The sequence below is a fragment of the Phacochoerus africanus genome, chromosome 2 (assembly GCF_016906955.1).
Source record: "Phacochoerus africanus isolate WHEZ1 chromosome 2, ROS_Pafr_v1, whole genome shotgun sequence".
NCBI classification, from domain to species: Eukaryota; Metazoa; Chordata; class Mammalia; order Artiodactyla; family Suidae; genus Phacochoerus; species Phacochoerus africanus.
Window position 1 is genome coordinate 225,623,190 of NC_062545.1, and position 18,792 is coordinate 225,641,981.

An 18,792-nucleotide genomic window follows, 5' to 3' on the forward strand; every position below is an offset into this window, starting at 1 on the left:
TCTTCCAACCTGAAGCTAGTTTTCCCTTTAACAGAGATCATTCAGTGGTCTGTTCATTAGAAGCACTGGGAGGAACTCAATATTGTCTTCATTAAATATTTCTTTTGGAAAAATGTTAAATGGCCCATAAATGAGCATATGACCAGGCATTTTCTTTCATCTGGGTCTGGCTTAATGATCAGCTCAGCAGTCATTAAAATCCACATGGTAAAGCCTTCTAAGTCTACATCTTTATTCTGTTGTAAGATTTAAAAAGAAACTTCAAAAGTCTTTATGGATATGGAGAAAATCCCCATATGGCCAGTCTGAAAAAATAAAATACATTTTTTTTTCAACCAGGCAAGAAACTTATGTCAGTACTTCTCAGAGTATGTTCCATGGAGTACAAATCCCTTGAGTTGTTCCGTTGAAAAAGGGTTCTGTGGTCAAAAGAGTTGGGAAATTTTTGCATGCTAGATCTCCACTTTTCCACATACACACATGAAGATTCATACAGCACAATAACATGTTAGAGACTCTGCTAAGTTGCACATTAACAAATCCTGTTTAAGCTTGTGGATGGTGGCAGTTTCCTCAGAGGACTTGATATAGAATCCTTGTCTTATGTAGCTTTTATTGATTAATCGATTGATTGATTGATTGTCTTCTTAGGGCCACACCTGTGGCATACGGAAGTTCCCAGGCTGGGGGTCAAATTGGAGCTGCAGCTGCCGGCCTACACCACAACCACAGCGATGCCAGATCTAAGCCTTGTCTTCGACCTACACCACAGCTTATTGCAACACCCCATCCTTATCGCACTGAGCAAGGCCTGGGATTGAACCTGTGTCCTCATGGATACCAGTCAGGTTGGTTACCACTGAGCCACAAAAGGAAGTCCCATTATGTAGCTTCCATGGCATCATATTACTATCAGAGCATTATTCATTATAGTGAAATTGTCTCCTTACCTGCCTACCTGCATAAGCTTACATCAAACTGTCAGCTTCTGGAGGATAGAGACCCATGTCTTATGTAATTTTTTTTCTTAATGAGTACACAATTTCTTTTTTTTTTTTTTTGTCTTTCTGCCATTTCTTGGGCTACTCCCGCGGCATATGGAGGTTCCCAGGCTAGGGGTCGAATCGGAGTTGTAGCTGCCAGCCTACGCCAGAGCCACAGCAACGCTGGATCCAAGCCTCGTCTGCAACCTACACCACAGCTCACGGCAACGCCGGATCGTTAACCCACTGAGCAAGGGCAGGGATCGAACCCGCAACTTCATGGTTCCTAGTTGGATTCGCTAACCACTGCGCCACGACGGGAACTCCCACAATTTCTGAAACAGAGTGAGTACTCAATAAATAATTGAGAAGAGAACCAAACTATCAATGAATATGTGCTGACGGCAAGAAGAACAATGTAAGTCCATCAAAGAAAGAAGGATGATGAACTGTTTTTGCCTTTGGAGCATATGAACTATAATCTCGCATATCCCAGCATCTATGCAATTTGTGCTGTAAGGAATTTGAATGTGAACCCTTAAAAGCAGGAATATGCTGCTGGAGTGGGTATAAGGAGACACATAGACACATATATGCTGAGTCTGGTTTGGGTTTTTTTTTTTTTTTAATAATGGTATTTATTAAAACCAAAAGCTCTAACTCTGTTCTTTGGAACAATTTACCTCGCACACTTTCCTTACTCCCAAAGATTGCACAAAGCTTTACCAGCCCTCTTGATTTTCCTCATCCCTTCCCTGTCCCTCAGCATAGTTTCTCCAGCATCCATTCTGTGCTGTTGTCGATGATGCATTGATTTCCACACCATACTCTTCTCATCCGCAGATTCTTCTGGCTTCTCCTACCCTGGTCCTCTTAACCCTTGGGAACCTCAGCAGCTATTTTCATCTTTTTCCTGAGCTTTTCAGCACAGCTGGAAAAAATGAGATTAGTCTCCACTGTTCCTTCCATGTTGCTGGGAAAGCCTTTTATTAAGCTAATCTCTCATCGACATCTCATTCCCCACCCCACCCTGGATGTTCAGACCCATTTTTACTCACAAATTTCCAACTTGATTCTCTCTGCCTCATTCTTAGGATATGACCTCATGAGTTCATCTGAAAGAATAAAGGCATTTAACACAAGTCCCTTCAGTTCTGTTCCTTTCTGAATCCTCACCTGCCTCTCTTTTGTCACTTGATGAATTTGACAAGGGAAGTATTATGCTTGTTCTCAATCAAAACCAACCAGTCATCTATACATCTGATTTCATCATCATGCCTCCTTTCTAACCTAATTTCATAAATTGTCCCTCTTTCATAAACCTTCTGTTTCCATTAGTCTTTGCACACTGCCAGTGTATGTTTCTCATATAAATGAATAGCAAACCTTCCTTTCATCTCTTTACCTATTTAAGTTGCTAGTCCATCTCATTCCTTCAAACTTTTGTAAAATGTGTCTTCAATCACTGCCTAGGATCCAGTGCAATTTCTCACTCTTCACATCCTTGCCTTCCTTCCCCAGTGCTCCTTCAAAAGGTTTATCAACAGCAAATATTTCCCACTGATCTTGCTGCAGGAATCATCCTATCTAAGAAAACCCTACCCTTCTCTCAGGGTCCATCTCCAGAGCTCCTTCCTCTTGAAATCATCAACTTGTGTTTTATCAGGATGAGATTGTATAAGAAAAGATCCTAGGTCAGGAATTGGAAGACTTGTCTTCAGGTCTTGACTCTGGCATGAACTGACATGAATCAGAGTGTCATGTTGCTTCTTTATGAAATAAAAACCTGTTTTAAGGAATTCTTGTCATGGCACAGCAAAAATGCATCCGACTAGGAACTATGATGTTGTGGGTCCAATCCCTGGCCTCTCTCAGTGGGTTAAGGATCTGGCATTGAGGTGAGCGATGGTGTAGTTCGCAGCTTGGATCTGGCCTTGCTGTGGCTGTGGTGTAGGCCAGCAGCTGTAGCTCCAATTCGAGCACTAGCCTGGGAACCTCCATGTGCCGTGGGTGTGGCCTTAAAAAGACAAAAGACAAAAAAAAAAAAAAGTGTTTTAAGATGTCTGCTAAGTCTCTTCTATCTCTTATTATAACTTTAGACATCTTCATGTCAGGAACTATTTTTTAATATTGTGCAGCACAGTCCTTGCGGTCAGCTCTCTCTATTTATTTATTTCCTCTCACAATGATCTTCTCGTTTCAGGGGGGAAAAAAATCAATGAAATTTAAGTCTGTGACTTGCAATTTTGCTTTAAAATCTTCCTTTTCACTTTGCCCTTTATTAATGAAAATGTGACTAGATGTAAAATATCTAGGGTTCTAAAATTTTTAAGGACAACATTTAGCATTTCACTCAGAAGAGAAGGTCTATTAAGTTTCTGGAGAGATTTATAAGTAGGTGTCTATTTAATAACAAGACACCCTGCAATAAGGGGACTAAGGAACCAGAAAACCAATGTGCAGACAAGATACGTGAGAAAAGATAAATTTCCTATCACATTTCATGATGTCTGGGAACACTGGGACATGGCTTCTCCAGGATATTAATGTTCCAGCATCATTAAAGCAGGGCAGCTGAATGTGGAATAGAAATAGCAAGATCATTAATTTCTGATACGATAATCAACACATTATGCAACAGATTGGGGTGGTTCCATACCCAGGGCCAGGAAAATGATACCGTCAAGTGGAATAAGTTTACATGTGAAATTGAATAGAGGAGCTGGGTAGGGAAAAGAAGCCTACTGTTGAGTTTTTTTCAAGCTAAACTCAGTGTCGGCTGTCAGTCCAGGAATTGTAAATTACTTGAAATATGAGTAAGGCAGGGTTGAGATACTCTGATTTTCCTTCTCTTTCATTTCCTTTCAGATATTGGTTGAGGGTGTTTCATGTCAACTTATGGGGAAATGTCTGGAAAGACTGATTAGCACAACTGGTGGTTGCTAATACACAGCTAACCCGAGTGTGGTGTTTGTGTCAGTGCATTCTTTCAGGACTTTCCCAAGGAGTAAATTTCATGGGATAATGCTGGAGTACACATTTGTCCTCCCCACACCATGGAAATATCTGGGGCCTTCTTTCCCCGTAGTCTTATTAATAAACTTAATTAAGCAAATACTTATCCCCAAAATTGTTTATAAACCTGAAAATGCTGCTTCTCTCCACACTTCTAAGTTCCTGATCTTGTGAGCATTTCAGTCTTACAATGGCTGCATTTTTAGGGAATTTTTTTCCTGAGTTTTTTGGATGAGGTAACATTCGATTGTGTGTGTGTGTGTGTGTTTAGGGTCATACCTGCGGCATATGGAAGTTTCCAGGCTTAGGGTTAAATCAGAATTGCAGCTGCTGGCCTACTCCACAGCCATAGCATCGCCAGATCCAAGCTGTGTCTGCCATCTACACCATAGCTCACCAGAACACCAGGTCCTTAACCCTGAGGCCAGGGATCAAACCTGCATTCTCATGGATAATAATCAGGTTCATTATTACTGAGCCACAACGGGAACTCCAAGGCAACATTAATTTGATGCTCCTACTGATGATACCCAGTGAGGATTCTTTTGGGTATTCTTGAGTTTTCTGAGCTCATGGACCAGGTAAATATTTGCTAATTGCTCTAGCTATGAGCTCAATTCACTTACCTGGAAATTGACAATTCACACATTAGTCAAGTCTCTCTACTTTCCCCTGTAGAAGAAGACCTTATTTCCTTTTGCATTGATATCCCTGTCTTTTCCTCCCTCTCTTGTACGTCTTTCTCTGGATATTCTGTGCCCTGTTTTGGCTGCACCTGCCTCTAGTAGCAGCCTCTCTCCAGGTCAGGTAGCAAAGCCACTTCTCCAGAGCATATCCCATCACACCAGTGATGGGCAATGAGCTCCTATTTTCTGTTCAACATCAGCTTACATGTGTATGCATGCATTGCTCAAGGATGCATTACTATTTGTGGCCTGCCTATTTCCTCTCATTTTCCAACCAAGACATTTAGTTCTCCCTTAGTTTTTATTCTCTGAATAAGGATTGCCTAATAAACATATCTAACAGGTAAATGTCAAGCCAGGAAAAAGAGTTTGCAACATATATGATGAACTCCTAATACATTTAATGTATAAATTTACTCTAATAAGTCAGTGAGCCAAAAATGAACTAAAAAATAGAAAAGCAGGCAAAGAATATATACAGGCAAGTCAGAAAAAAGAAATACTACTGGAAAATAAATACACGAACATGCGCAGCTTAATTTATAATCAAAGACATTTAAAAATAGTAAGCACATTTGTCTATCAAATGGATAAAGATACTTTTAAAATATAATACTCGGAGTTCCCGTCGTGGCGCAGTGGTTAGTGGTTAACGAATCCGACTAGGAACCATGAGGTTGCGGGTTCGGTCCCTGCACTTGCTCATTGGGTTAATGATCCGGCGTTGCCGTGAGCTGTGGTGTAGGTTGCAGACGCTGCTCGGATCCCGCGTTGCTGTGGCTCTGGCATAGGCCGGTGGCTACAGCTCCGATTCGACCCCTAGCCTGGGAATCTCCATATGCCGCGGGAGCGGCCCAAAGAAATAGCAAAAAAAAATAATAATAATAAAAAAAATATAATACTCAGAAGTATGATTTTATATGAATAGCTGCATTCATACTGTATGATATTTTTATTTAATTTATCCATTAAAAATCTTTCATTTTAGACCAATGTATATGTAATATATGAGTTATATGTATACCTAAATTTTATTTATAAAATACTTATATATTTAATTCTATATTTAAGTATTTTATATATATATATAATATATATGTATATGTATTACCCTGGCGAGGTGAGGATTCAAGGAATAAGGATTCTCATAAGCTCCATTGTGAAGGTAAATTGATATAATATGACAATTCAACTACATGTATCAAAAAGAAAGCCCCAAATGTGCATACCTTTTGACATGACAATTCTACTTCTAAAGATTTATAAGGAAATAATCATGATTATGCAAAAGGATTTATCTACTAATATTCATCACAGAAATATTTGTAATATTGAGAAATTGGAAACTGCCCAATTATCTGTCAGTAGGGGTTGGTTAAATAAGCTGTGACATAGCTAAAAAGGGATTATCATTATATAAGCTTTGAGCTACAGCTCTTCATCAAATCAAGGCTCCCTACTTTGTCCTGGGAATCAATGGAAATAAGACCCACAACTGTCTCTATGTCCCATACATGAACAGAGCAAAGTCATTGTTCCTCTTTGGGTATCAGAGGACACTCCTAAAGTCTCTGTCTTCTCCTGACCCAGAGAAGTTCATCCAGAGCAGGAGTGAGCCCTTGAGGGTCACAACAAAGATATAGATTCTTCCGTTTTTGTAATTGATTGCATTCTGCATGAGTTCTGATAAGACTGACATTTTAGAAGCAACCCTGAGTAGTTAGGCTGCGAGCCACACAGGAAGTCCATGACTGACATTTTATATCTCCATCCTGGTGAGCTACAATAAGTTGCTATTAGATGTCCATCCTTGGACATGACAACTAAATTGGCTTTATATTACACTGATCAGGGAAGGGTTTGAACAGGAGTCCTCCCTGAGGGAGGTGGGCCAGAGATAAACCACATTGTGTATCCAGGAAGGCATTCACACCTATTTCCTTTAGTGATGATGAAAGGTTTAAAGGATCATTACATATAATAATGTCCTCATTATTAGGGTGTGGAAGTAGACCCTAAAACACTAAAAAATGATACCATCTCACCTTTGTTTAGTATTAATTTTTTCAGAGGCTTTTTGTGTTTATTTTCCATTTAGACCCTCAGTAGTAATTGTACAGTATTGTACAGGATCTCTGTCCCACAGTTAGAGCATGACCTTTGGAATCAGACAGACCTTGCTCTCAAAACAAAGCAAAGGAAGTGAGAACGAGTGCAAATGAAGATAACACTAAAAGTGTGGATGGGGGAAGTTGAGGGGATTCTTCCCTCTGGGCCTAAATTTTCCATGTGGAACAGACATAAGTTCTGAGAGAGAGAAGCACCTCACTGAGGGAAGGCCTGATGTGGAGAGGAGAAGTCACTGCCTGAGAGCAGAGGTTTCAACATTGGCCAACCCTGAAATTCAGTTACAGTCTACATAAATTTCAGGATCTAGAACCAGATGACCAGAAACTCTGAACAGACATAAGGCAAAATGAAAGGAAGCTAGTTATAAACACAGGTCAAAGACAGCCTTCATCCAGTGCTGTTAATTGAAGAGTTTTAAGCCTTTCAGAATCATGTTTTAAATTATCTGAAAAGCAAAAAGGAGAAAATGAGCAGGTTGATAAATGAAACCTGTTCTCTCTCAGAGATTTATAGTGTGACATTTCATGCCCAGGTCTGCAGCTGGCTGTTGTGTGACCTTGAGTTTAAATCCCAAAATATCTGAGCCTTTTCCTTGTTCTAAAAAATGACTGATGCTAAGGTCTCTTCTGGAATCTTCTCCTTTTCAGTGACCAAAGGATTTGAAAATAATGCAAATTTCTGAAGTCAGAGAGTTGAGAGATCTGCATGTTTACCACCAAATTACCACCAAAACAGCAATGAAAAACTTTGGCTGTAAATCTGCAAATCGACCACATGGTGCCCTCTGCTCCAGGATGAAAGCCCTCTATGAGCAGAAGGACTCCTGCTGGGTAAAGCTGGAGGCTGCTCAGTCTTTGTTGCTTGTCAAAGCCAAGAGCTGAATCAAATCAGATGGGTCTTTTAAAAAATGAACAAAGCACATGGGTCTTTTAAGAAAAAAGTGTTGGTCAGCTAAATCCTTATTTAAAAACACATGGTCATTCTGCCTTTTGTGGTATCGGAAGACCAAATATAGTATCTGCAGGATGTATGCTATTATAGTTTAGCAACTATTTCCCAAACGTGGCTGGGATTCTAAAAATACTCAAGTCTTATCCTCTTTTTTTTCTAGATAAAGCTCCACTCAGCCTGTCTTTAGCGTTTTGTGAAAATTCCACCCCTTTAGTTAAGTGTCTAATGCTGGAATTTTTGTTTTGCTGTATGTTTTTTTAATTTTTAAAGTTCTATTACAACTTATTTTCAAATCGTTAAATGAATGCAATTGCATTATAGATTGTAGTATAGGATATACTGCAATTGTGTCAATAGCATCATAATGAAGGGCTCTGGTCTTTCACTGACTAGATTATAGTAATTTTGTGAATAATTATTCCACCAACTCTGCAGTCACCATATCCAAATTTATTTGTGCAAAATGACTTTAAAAGATTTTTAAACCTCATCAGAAGAGAAGTTAAATCTAACGCAGAACCAAATCCTCTCGTAAATTGTTGAGGTCTGCCACTGTAACAAGAATCTAACTAGGTTTGTTTTGTGAACATGGGTAATTGATGGTACTGTTGGCATAGGATTGAAATGTTTCTGTCTGAAGAGAGACAGCCATTTCTGGAAACTATCATTCACATCCTAATTATAGGCCCAACTAGGGCTCTTCAATTGGTAAAGTAGGTGATAGATTAACCCAGCAACCTGGCCAGCTATGTCTCTCGAGCAGGCCATAGAAACTACTTTAAAAGACAGTGAAAAGAAACCAGTCACTTCAGCCAGTGTTGAGCTCTTTAACAATCTTTTTAAACTACACGCACGACCAAGGTCTGTGGTTGTGTATCCCAGAGCTCCCTGCAAAGCTTCAATTCTTCCCTCCCTTAGCAAAATCATATTGACTGTGTTGGGTGACGCTTAAACTATGACACTTCCTGCAGTTAAAATCAGTCACCCAGATTCTTTTAAAACTCTGTCCTGATTTGGTTTGGGAAAGTAAGTTCCTGACATATCTGTTTCTCTACTTTTTCTTCCACTTTTAACAGGTTAAGAGGCAGTCTAGTCCCTCTGACTATCACAGCCTTGTGGCTGGGTTTCTGTACAGACTCTCTCTCCATCCCACTGCCTCTCCCTGAAAAAAAAAAAAAAAAGCTTTAGGAGAGACTTGAAATTATATACTATGAGGAAAGTTTTCTCCATTACTCTTTTGGATCTGCTGCCTGTCATTATGTTATTTTGAGGGAGTAGATCATTGTTTTTTTGAAAGGGAGACAAGCTTGGATTGGGGGGTGGGGGAGACACACTGTTGCCCTTTGACAATTTGCAGATTTCTGAAGCAGGAAATTGGAACAGTAAAGCCCTGATCATCTTGGGGATGATTATTCAGCTGGAGTCTTAGTCCATCTCCCTTGCCTTTCTGCTCTTTTGCCTTTTCTTTCCAGGATCTAAGGATATTTCATTCCTCGTTAAAACCACCACCTGGTGATGTGCAGAGGAAGAGAAAACTAATTCCATCCAGTCCCTTTTTATAATGTAAACAACTGTCCTGCTTTGACTGGAGAGAATGAATAGTTTGAAATTGACAGTGAATCCAAAAAGGAGGTCCAGATCTTGAAAGCGACTCACATAGGGACTACATGTAATAGGAGCTGAGCAAGTGGGATTTGAAAGTAGAGCGGTTTTCTACCCCCCTCAATCAGTGGTTCTCTCAAAATCTCAGAGATTTTGCCCCTGCCTGCCCCTGCCTGCCCCACCCCCTCCACATCCTCAAAGGGACCTTTGGCAATGTTTGGAGACATATTTTGCTCCAACATGTTATGACTTGTGAATGATATTGGTATCCAGTGGGTAGGAACCAGGAATGCTTAAAATCCTGCAGTGCACAGGGCAGTGACCCACAGCAAAGAACTATCTAGCCCCAAATATCAATAGTAAATAAATGATCATGTGCAATTCTGTTTTAAGTATGATAAAAAGTAAGTTAAATCATATTTTGATCCTTCCTTGACTATGTTTACAATTGTTTGCAATTTTTTTTGTTTTCAATTAATTTATTTATGTATTTATTTAGTGCTGCACCCACGGCATGTGGAGGTTCCCAGGCCAGGGGTCCAGTCAAAGCTACAGCTGCCAGCCTACACCACAGCTGTAGCAACATCAGATCTGAGCCACATCTGTGACCTATGCCACAACTCACTTAATCACCAGATCCTTAACCCACTGAGCGAGGTCAAGGAGCGAACCCGCAACCTCACCATTCCTAGTCAGATTCCTTTCCTCCTACGCCATGACGGGAACTCCACAAATGTGTTTTTAATTGCTCTCCATTCACTGCCTATTTTGAAATTAGGTAAATTTGAAATCAGTTTTTACTTAATATTCTCAATCAAAACAAAAATTTTTAAATATCACCAATCCCTAAGGACTGGAATCTGTAATAAACTGAAACAAATTGATTTACACAAAGCTAACTTAACCCTAACACTTAAGAGGTCTGCAAAGTATCAGGAACACCTGTCTAAGGGATAGCATTTTACTTCGTCCCTCTTCTTTTCCCCTCTCACATAGGCAATAGTATATATTCAAAGTGCGTAAGATTTTTTTCCCAGTCTCTAGAGATATTTTCTGTGTCTTGAAATACTGACTAAAATGAAATAAGCAGTGTTTTTGAAAAAGAGCTATAAAGAAAGGAGAGGTAAAGGAAATGGGCAATTTCCTTTTTGTCACATTCGTAACAGGACCCAGGGACAGATTTCTTAAGAACAGACCAAAATGTTTGGCTTTCTCTTTGCCTGTGTCAGCCAGGCCTAGTCATCAGCTTACCTAATTACCAACTGCCCTAAAATAACCTCTGCACCTCAAGCAGCCTCAAAATGTAAGAAGGCAGCACAAGAATAGGAGCTGACATTATGAGCATTATTAATAGCAGGTGGAAATCCAATGTGTTAGGCTGAAATTAATCTTGTCCTGTTTCTTTTGTATGTTGGAATGCAGATAGACAACTGCAAACTGATCTGAGGTTTGAGCCCACAGTTTGAATCTAGTACATAGCTGGCTGAATTTGCAGATCTTTTATCAGACAGGACAACATGTGGCCTGGCCAGTATTCTAAGTGTGGAAAATCTTCTAAGATAGGAATAACCTAGTGTCTTACCGTTGTCCAGAACATCTTCAGCATTTCATTTAACCCTCTGTGGCAGTTTACACATTTGTTTGGCATGTCCAAAAGGAGCCAGGAAGCTCTACCCCGTGGAACTTTCTGCAATGAGGAAGTTTGCATAACTGCCGTGTCCAACTCACTTGACCACTAGCTATTTGTGGTTACTGAGCACTTGAAACGTGGTTAGTGCACCTAAGGGAAATGAAATTTTAATTCTATTTAATTTTATTTTATATAACCACATGTGCTCATGACCACTGTAGTAAATAATGCCAATCTGAAAAACGGTAGCTCATTATTCCACATCTTAATTATAGATAACTTGAATCTTCTTTTTTCTCAATTATAACAAAATTAAAGAATGGTTAGAAAATAAAAGGAAATTCTGTTCAATACCCATAATTTTATGATCCTTCACAGAATTGTTAGGCATTCGGTGATGTTAAAGTTTTTATCCAATGTATTTTTAGATGAATTAGATATAATTTGTCTTATTTTGTTGTATTTTATTTGTTAAAACCTTCTTTTTTCATTTTAATTATGAGTGGAATATATTTCTGCTACTAAGTAATATTCATAAGCTATCAGAGTGAATGATTGCCTTTCTTAGATTGAAGCATAGTAGTTTATTTATTTCCTCTATTTTTGAAATCTTAGGTTATTTCATTTGTTTGCTTGCTCACTTGGTCTATGGTCATTATGAAATAATGCTGTAGTCAACATGTGAAAGCAGATTAACATTTCTTCTCTTTAGGACATGTTTACATGCCAAATGTTTGAGTCTAATTTACGTTAACAGTTTATACAGTGAATCATTTCACTACCACAGATTCATTTTGAAAAAGTACTTTATCACTATTTTTGTCAAAAATAGACTTTAAAGCCACAAAAGGAAAAGAAAGCCAAGACTTTTCTCTCTGTACCACAATTAATTCAGTAATTTATAAGACAGATTATTATTCCTTCCCGTATAACAAGAAGAATTGCTGATAAAATATAACTGCACTCAGGGCTGATAGCATAAACTGCTTTGCAAGTGGGGAATAAGTTCACACGCATAAATCCTACAAATAAAATCCTCCTTTGGAGATCCATAGAGATAAGAAAACTAATGGAAGTTATACAAAAAACCCAGAACACCCCCTTTTATTTTGTTCATTGTAAGTATATGTACTTATGTATTATTACATCTTCAAACTATCCTTTTTATAATTTAAAGTAATATGAATACATAAAAAGTTTAAATAAGTAAACTTTCACACATCTTACAATTAGTAGTTATTCTGAAGATACTGGCTTACAACCTTTTATATTTTGCATAGTGGTAAACTGCATGCGATTTTAAAATTTCTTTTTAAATGAATTCTATATTCTGGTGGCTCTGATCATCAAAAAATAAAGGAAATGTACTGATAATATTTGTAAATTGAGTTCATAGCACACTGAGTATTGGAACCTTAAAAAATCAGATTTCCTCATTATTCATAATTTGGATTGTATTCTCTATCTCTTTGTTTATATTAAGATTTATAGTTGAGGGATTGAACATAGGCTGTTCAATCTCTCAGCTCTCAGTTGTGTTCGTTAAACATTAGGTTATACATGTGAAGCCACTTTGTAAACCGCAGACTACAGTGAAAATCTAATATAAATGTTTTGAAAGTGCTCTTTGTTCATCCTATATGTGAAAAGGAGACTTTTAAAGTGGCTTAATGGAAAAAAAATCTAAGACTTTTCTCTCTCTCTTTGGTGCAATGAATTTAATAATTTGTGATAGAGATTTATTTTTCCTTCACATACAACAGTAAAAATGATTAGCCTGGTAAAATAACTGTACTTAGGGCTTTTATTAGCAATAACCTCCAGGAATATGGATCTTTATTTTGGAAATGGAACTTAAGTCTCCAGATGGCAAATCACTGAGACTTTGTTCGCTATATGAATGAAGCCCATTGCCAGAAAATCATTTTCAAAAAATCAACAATGTTTGCACTGGAAATGTTTATAAAAATTCTTGGACTACCATCAACCCTGTAGGCACTTTGTGGATTATCTGGAGAAAATATTTAAAACCTGACTAGTGTTCCTCTGCCACCCAGTTAACCTCTTGCTTTCCTCTCTCAGTTCTTTAAAAATGCAAACTAATTTCAGCATTAGCATATATAGTTTATCATTGTAAACTTGACTCTACCGGAAAAAAAAAATAAAAGTGATTCCAGGGTCACATATAAGTGGTTAACCGTTACTCACGCCACTGTGATCTGTAGTTCATGGACAAAGGAGGTGCCTGTAGTTTGCTTTTGCACACCTATTGTGCTAAGCTTATTTCAGATTGTAAGAGTTACCGATTTTAATTTAACAGAATTCATAGTTTTATTTTTCTAAATTGCAGGTGGTTTTCATGAGCCTATGCAAAAGTTTTTGGGACTGTGGGCTTGTAGCCCTGGATGACATTACAATAGAATTGAGAAGCTGCTGGTCTTCAGGTAAGACACCTGTGATTTCAGCTTGCTTTATCTCCCAGGCCAATTTCTAGTATGTCTTATTTCTCTAAGAACATACCACATACATTTAATCTGTGCTAGTCTGTCCTTTGCTTTTCTTGCCAAAACTGCTTCTCTGTAGAGCTGGGTAGTAAGTTTTAGAATTTAGAAAGGATGACTCAAAAGTAACATATGACTTTGTATATGACTTGATCCCTGTATCCTCATCTATCAGAGAGATGTTGTTGATAGCTACCTGAATAGTGGGGATAATACACATAAATGCCCTAGCATAGGACCTGGCACACAGTGCTTTAAAAACAGATACCTTCTATTATAATTATTATTGTTTTTATTATTGTTGTTGCCTTCACAAATGCAGATTTTCAAGCAATACTGATGAAGTTGAATACATATACTATGCTAAACGTATAATTTCTACATGATAATAAAATAAATACTTTCTAAATGAATTAAATGACAATGGAACGATGGACCAGGCTTTGATAATAGTGACATATATGGTGTTGGACATCATGTCTAATGAGAAAATGGTACTCACCTCAACCCAGATCACTGGTCTCCATCTACTACTTACCACTGCATCCTAAGTCACAGGGTATCCACAACCAGGCAAATTGTGGTATCAGTCTGGCACTAGAGAATAATCTCCATGTTTATTTAATTAAAAGATAGTTTGTTTCTATTCCCTTGGTTTATGCGGCACTACAAGGACAATGCAAAGAACCAGATAAAAATCTCCACACTCAAGGCATAGGAAAGGGAATGTTAGCTTGTAGTGTATGTAAAATAAAATGAAGTAAAATAATTATCATGCAAGAGATGTAAAAGATGGGCTGTTTGTTAGAGATTCTAGACGTAGGGAGGTATAACCAAGTTTAGCCAAAGGATAAATCCCCAGTCAACTGGGAGATGACACCACTCTAATAATAATTATTATTAGAGCTATTGAAGATAGCTCCCAAAGGCATAAGCATTTGTTTTTGGAAATGGTAAATAAGGCTCCAGATATACAAACACCAAGTTCTAATATTTGTTTAGCTAATGTTTATTGAGAACCTCACGTTGTAAATACTTTACATACATCATCTCATTTAATCCCTCCCACCTGCCAGGATACCATTAATATTCCCACATTCCAAATGAGAATCCCCAGAAATATTAACTAACCTGCTCCATGCAAATTAAGCTATATCTCCACACTAATTAAGCTCTCTCACATTCTTCCCCTCCCCCAGAGCAGTTATAGAGTTGCTCTGAGGATTCCCTTCACTCATTCTGGATTTCTGAAGAAAGCTCCTGACTGCAATTTTATTATTTCTATGTTTCCATAAAGACAATATACCTCCAACTTTCAGAGCTTTCTAAGCTCTTTCAAACAAATAAATTCACAAGTCAGAAAACATTTCTTCCTCAAAGTATTCCAAAACATTGGATCGAGATTTCTGAGTGTTCTCTGCCTCTATGGCAGGACCCAGGGTGGAGTCCAGATTGTAGCTGGAGGCAAAAGCTTGGCTTAGGTACACTGCTGGTGAGGGGGCTGCATCTCCATATGGGGCATATGGCCAGAGGATATTCCAGCAAGCCTTGGAATACATATTCACCAACAGTGTCTCAGCAATTGCAACACCTGCTGTTTCCTTGCAGAGAAGCTTCTGCCTCCACCTGGAGAGTGTACTTTCGAACAAGATGAATGTTCGTTTACTCAGGAGAGAAGAAATCGGAGCAGCTGGCACAGGAAGAGGGGAGAAACTCCCACCTCCTACACTGGACCGAAGGGAGACCACACTACTGGGGTAGGTGAGTTATGCCACATGGTGCTGTTTCCTAAGGAAACTGGAAATAGCATTCCAGGGGTCATTTACTGTGTTTTGAAATGTGAAAAATGATGTCTTGTGTCTAGAATGAGCTGCATGTATGATCTTCCACACTTAGGATAGGTAATTCCATTATGTATATTTAAAATCATTCTTTCTGTTTATTATATTGCTTCTGTACCTTAGTGCAGGGAGGATTTAAGTGGGCTTACTAAGATATACACACAAAGATAATTTAATTAGAAGTAGGCTTAAAAATAAAAGATGGACAAAAATTTTTTAAGAAAAGGTATGGGGGAGGGAGTGGGATAGACTGGGAATCTGGGATTAATAGATATAAACTATTGCCTTTGGAATAGATAAGCAATAAGATCCTGCAGTATAGCACTGGGAACTATATCTAGTCACTTGTGATGGAGCATGATGGAAGATAATGTAGGAAAAAGAATGTATTTATGTATGTGTGACAGGGTCACTTTGCTGTATAGTAGAAAATTGACAGAACACTGTAAACCAATTATAATGGAAAAAATAAAAAATCACTTAAAAAAAAAAGGTGATCTCAACTGATGCACAGGATGGAAGCCTATTATAGAAATATGCTGGCAGGAGTTCCTGTTGTGGCACAGTAGAAAGGAATCTGACTAGGAACCATAAGGTTGTGGGTTCAATCCCTGGCCTCACTCAGTGGGTTCAGGCTCCAACATTGCTGTGAGCTGTAGTGTAGGTCGCAGACTCTGCTTGGATCTGACATTGCTGTGACTGTGGCATAGGATAGCAGCTGTAGCTCCAATTGGACCCCTAGCCTGGGAACCTCTATATGCCATGGGTGCGGCCCTAAAAAGTCAAAAAAAAAAAAAAGGAAAAAAGAAATATGCTGGCAGACAGGGGAGGAGACATATCAGTTTGACTCCTCACTTTCTAGAAGCTGAAAAAGGTGGAAAATTCATCTGTAAAACATCATTTACACTGCCCTTAGGATAAAAGCAGAATAAATAGTCCACGAAGGGGTATAGGCAATAAGGGAGTCATTTTCTGTAGAAAATGTATAAACTACAATAAAACAGACTAAAAGCTGATCTTCTGCTTATTATTATATTATTATTATATAATATTATATATATATTATATAATATTATTATTGCATGTTAGCAATTGCAAACAATGTCAGTGATAAAATGCTCTCTGAACAGACCTTTCTCACTAACCCTCTCAGTGTCATTTGGTATACCAGTTGGGTGAAAGTACATCATTTGGTCCAGAAAAGCAGAACTATCCCTGATACTAAGATATCAGGGGACAGATACAGAGATATTTCCTAAGGGTTCCTTGCAGAGAAGCCATTAGGGTAGCAAATACAAAGGTGTGATGCATAGTGCTGTGTCTCATGGTCTGTAGACAAGTCTAGGGAATACCACGGAATAACCTATAGCATAACCTGATAGTTAAATTGTCTAAACTTGGTAGAGTGCTTTCAAGAAGAGCTTTTTTTTTGGTTTTCTGGGGGTGTGTTTTTGTCTTTTTAGGGCCGCACCCATGGCATATGGAGGTTCCCGGGCTGGGGGTCAAATCAGGGCTGTAGCTGCCGGTCTCTGCCAGAGCCACAGCAAGGTGAGATCTAATCCACATCTGTGACCTACAGCAGCGCTCAGGGCAATGCCGGAAACTTAACCCACTGAGCAAGGCCAGGGATCGAGCCTGTGTCCTCATGGATGCTAGTCGGGTTTGTTAACCACTAAGCCCAAGAAGAGCTTTGTTTTTTCTTTCCAAAGCTCTCTTCATACATACCCTAGAGAATTCTGCCTTCGCCATCCCTTAGCAGATCCCATAGCTTCTCAGTCCTGTTGAGGTATTAGAGCAGTCCAACATTCAGGTAGGTTTAGAAGTCCAATTCAAATCAATACTTCAGATTCTTAGTTGAATTATTTCTGTCCTTCTGCTTAGTCCTAACTCACAGTTTGTGGATGATAAAAGGGGCAGTCTCTATGTGCTTTAACATTCTTTGTTTTACTTCTTCCTCTGCCCCTCATCTTCATGATAATCTAGCCAGAGTGAGTGGAGGAGGGATTAAAGGAAAATAACTTTTTAAAATGTTTGGAGCCATTTCAAATTCTTTCTTGGCTATTAAATGCCTTCTGTTATGATATATATCTAAATACTAGCTCTTTGGGGAAGATAGCTAAATACTGGCTCTTTTGCATCTTACTATTTTTAGCAATGTACTCTCTGGCTCATCTCCTGTGGCCATGTCTTCCCCTAGCACTTTCGCTACAGGGATACAATTTATATAGATCTTCTGCTTGGGTTCCTCCTGGCAGTTTTGACTTGGGTCCTTTCAAGAGCCCTTGGTTCCCGTGACCTTCCCAGCGAGTATCCATTTGGCCTGAGTTCCTAAATGCACCCTCACTTGACTAAGAAGATGATCTGCAGCCTGGTCCTACCTCTTAACTCTCTTTCCTTTCTATTGCTTCAGCAGATTCTGGGACAGTGTTGCATCAGTAAGGGATGCTATTGAAGAGATTCAGACTTGGTCCACTTCCAGCCCAGAGTAGAGGACTCTAAGAGGGCTCTAAGAGTATGTGAAGCTATATCTGCAAAGACAAGAAAGATAGAAAGATAATAAAAAGATTTGTATATGTTATGACTGTTTTGGTTGGGAATAGTTGTTGCCTTTGTAACAGAAAAAAAGAGACCATTTTAGGGCTGACTTCGAGCACAGCTTGATGTGGGGGTTAAAACCATGTCACTGGGACCAGTCTCTTTCTCCACCTTTCTGCTCTGGTTTTTATGAGCTGACTCCAATCTCAGTCAGGCTCTCCACTCATGGTAGCAAGAATGGCCTTTCAATACTCAATCTAATGGAAAGAGATAAGCAACAAAAAAAAATGAGTCTCATTAGCTCTGATTGGCAATGTCTTAGGGCAGAGTACTATCGAATTCCTGTTTGAATCCCCACAGGGCTTATTATTATACCTTATACACTTCAAAGTCTCAGTCCATGAAATGAATAAACGAACCTACAAGCCTCCACTGATGCACATAAGCATAACTAACTCCTTAGTTAACAAGACTCCTAGAAAATGGGACAACGGGGAGAAACTAAATTATAGAGGAGTAGAGAAAGATTAAGAATAAATCCGCTTTTACATTTAGAATAGATCAGCAGTGAGGACCTACTGTACAGCACAGGGAACTATATCTAATCTCTTAGGTGATGGAAGATAATATGAGAAAAAGAATGTATATATTATGCATGACTGAGTCACTATGCTGTACAGAAGAAATTGACACAACACTATAAGTCAACTATACTTTAATTAAAAAATCAGTTTTAGTTTGAGTCTATTGTAATCAAAATGTTGTCCGTATGTACATTTTTTTCTGGGTAGAGAGATGATAGCTTTTCCTGATGTCATTCTCAAGGACACCAAGAAGGCTAGTAACCACAGATCTGAGAAGCAATACCCTCAAAGAGGGCCATGCTGTGGAGGACTACCACAGGGGAATTTTCTGGAT

The 18,792-nt window shown here is 38.7% G+C and overlaps 1 protein-coding gene across 2 annotated transcripts in view; it reads left to right on the forward strand.

The window, feature by feature from the left end:
- Window positions 1–18,792, forward strand: part of MAMDC2 (MAM domain containing 2) — a 163,400-nt gene that overhangs the window by 119,584 nt on the left and 25,024 nt on the right. The window contains exons 10-11 of one of the 2 annotated variants that reach the window (XM_047767755.1): window positions 13,348–13,441; window positions 15,107–15,255. In XM_047767755.1, the coding sequence (XP_047623711.1) occupies window positions 13,348–13,441; window positions 15,107–15,255 (243 nt within the window). Of the gene's footprint in view, window positions 1–13,347; window positions 13,442–15,106; window positions 15,260–18,792 lie in introns of both variants that reach the window. The other variant, XM_047767754.1, reaches the window with a different exon arrangement.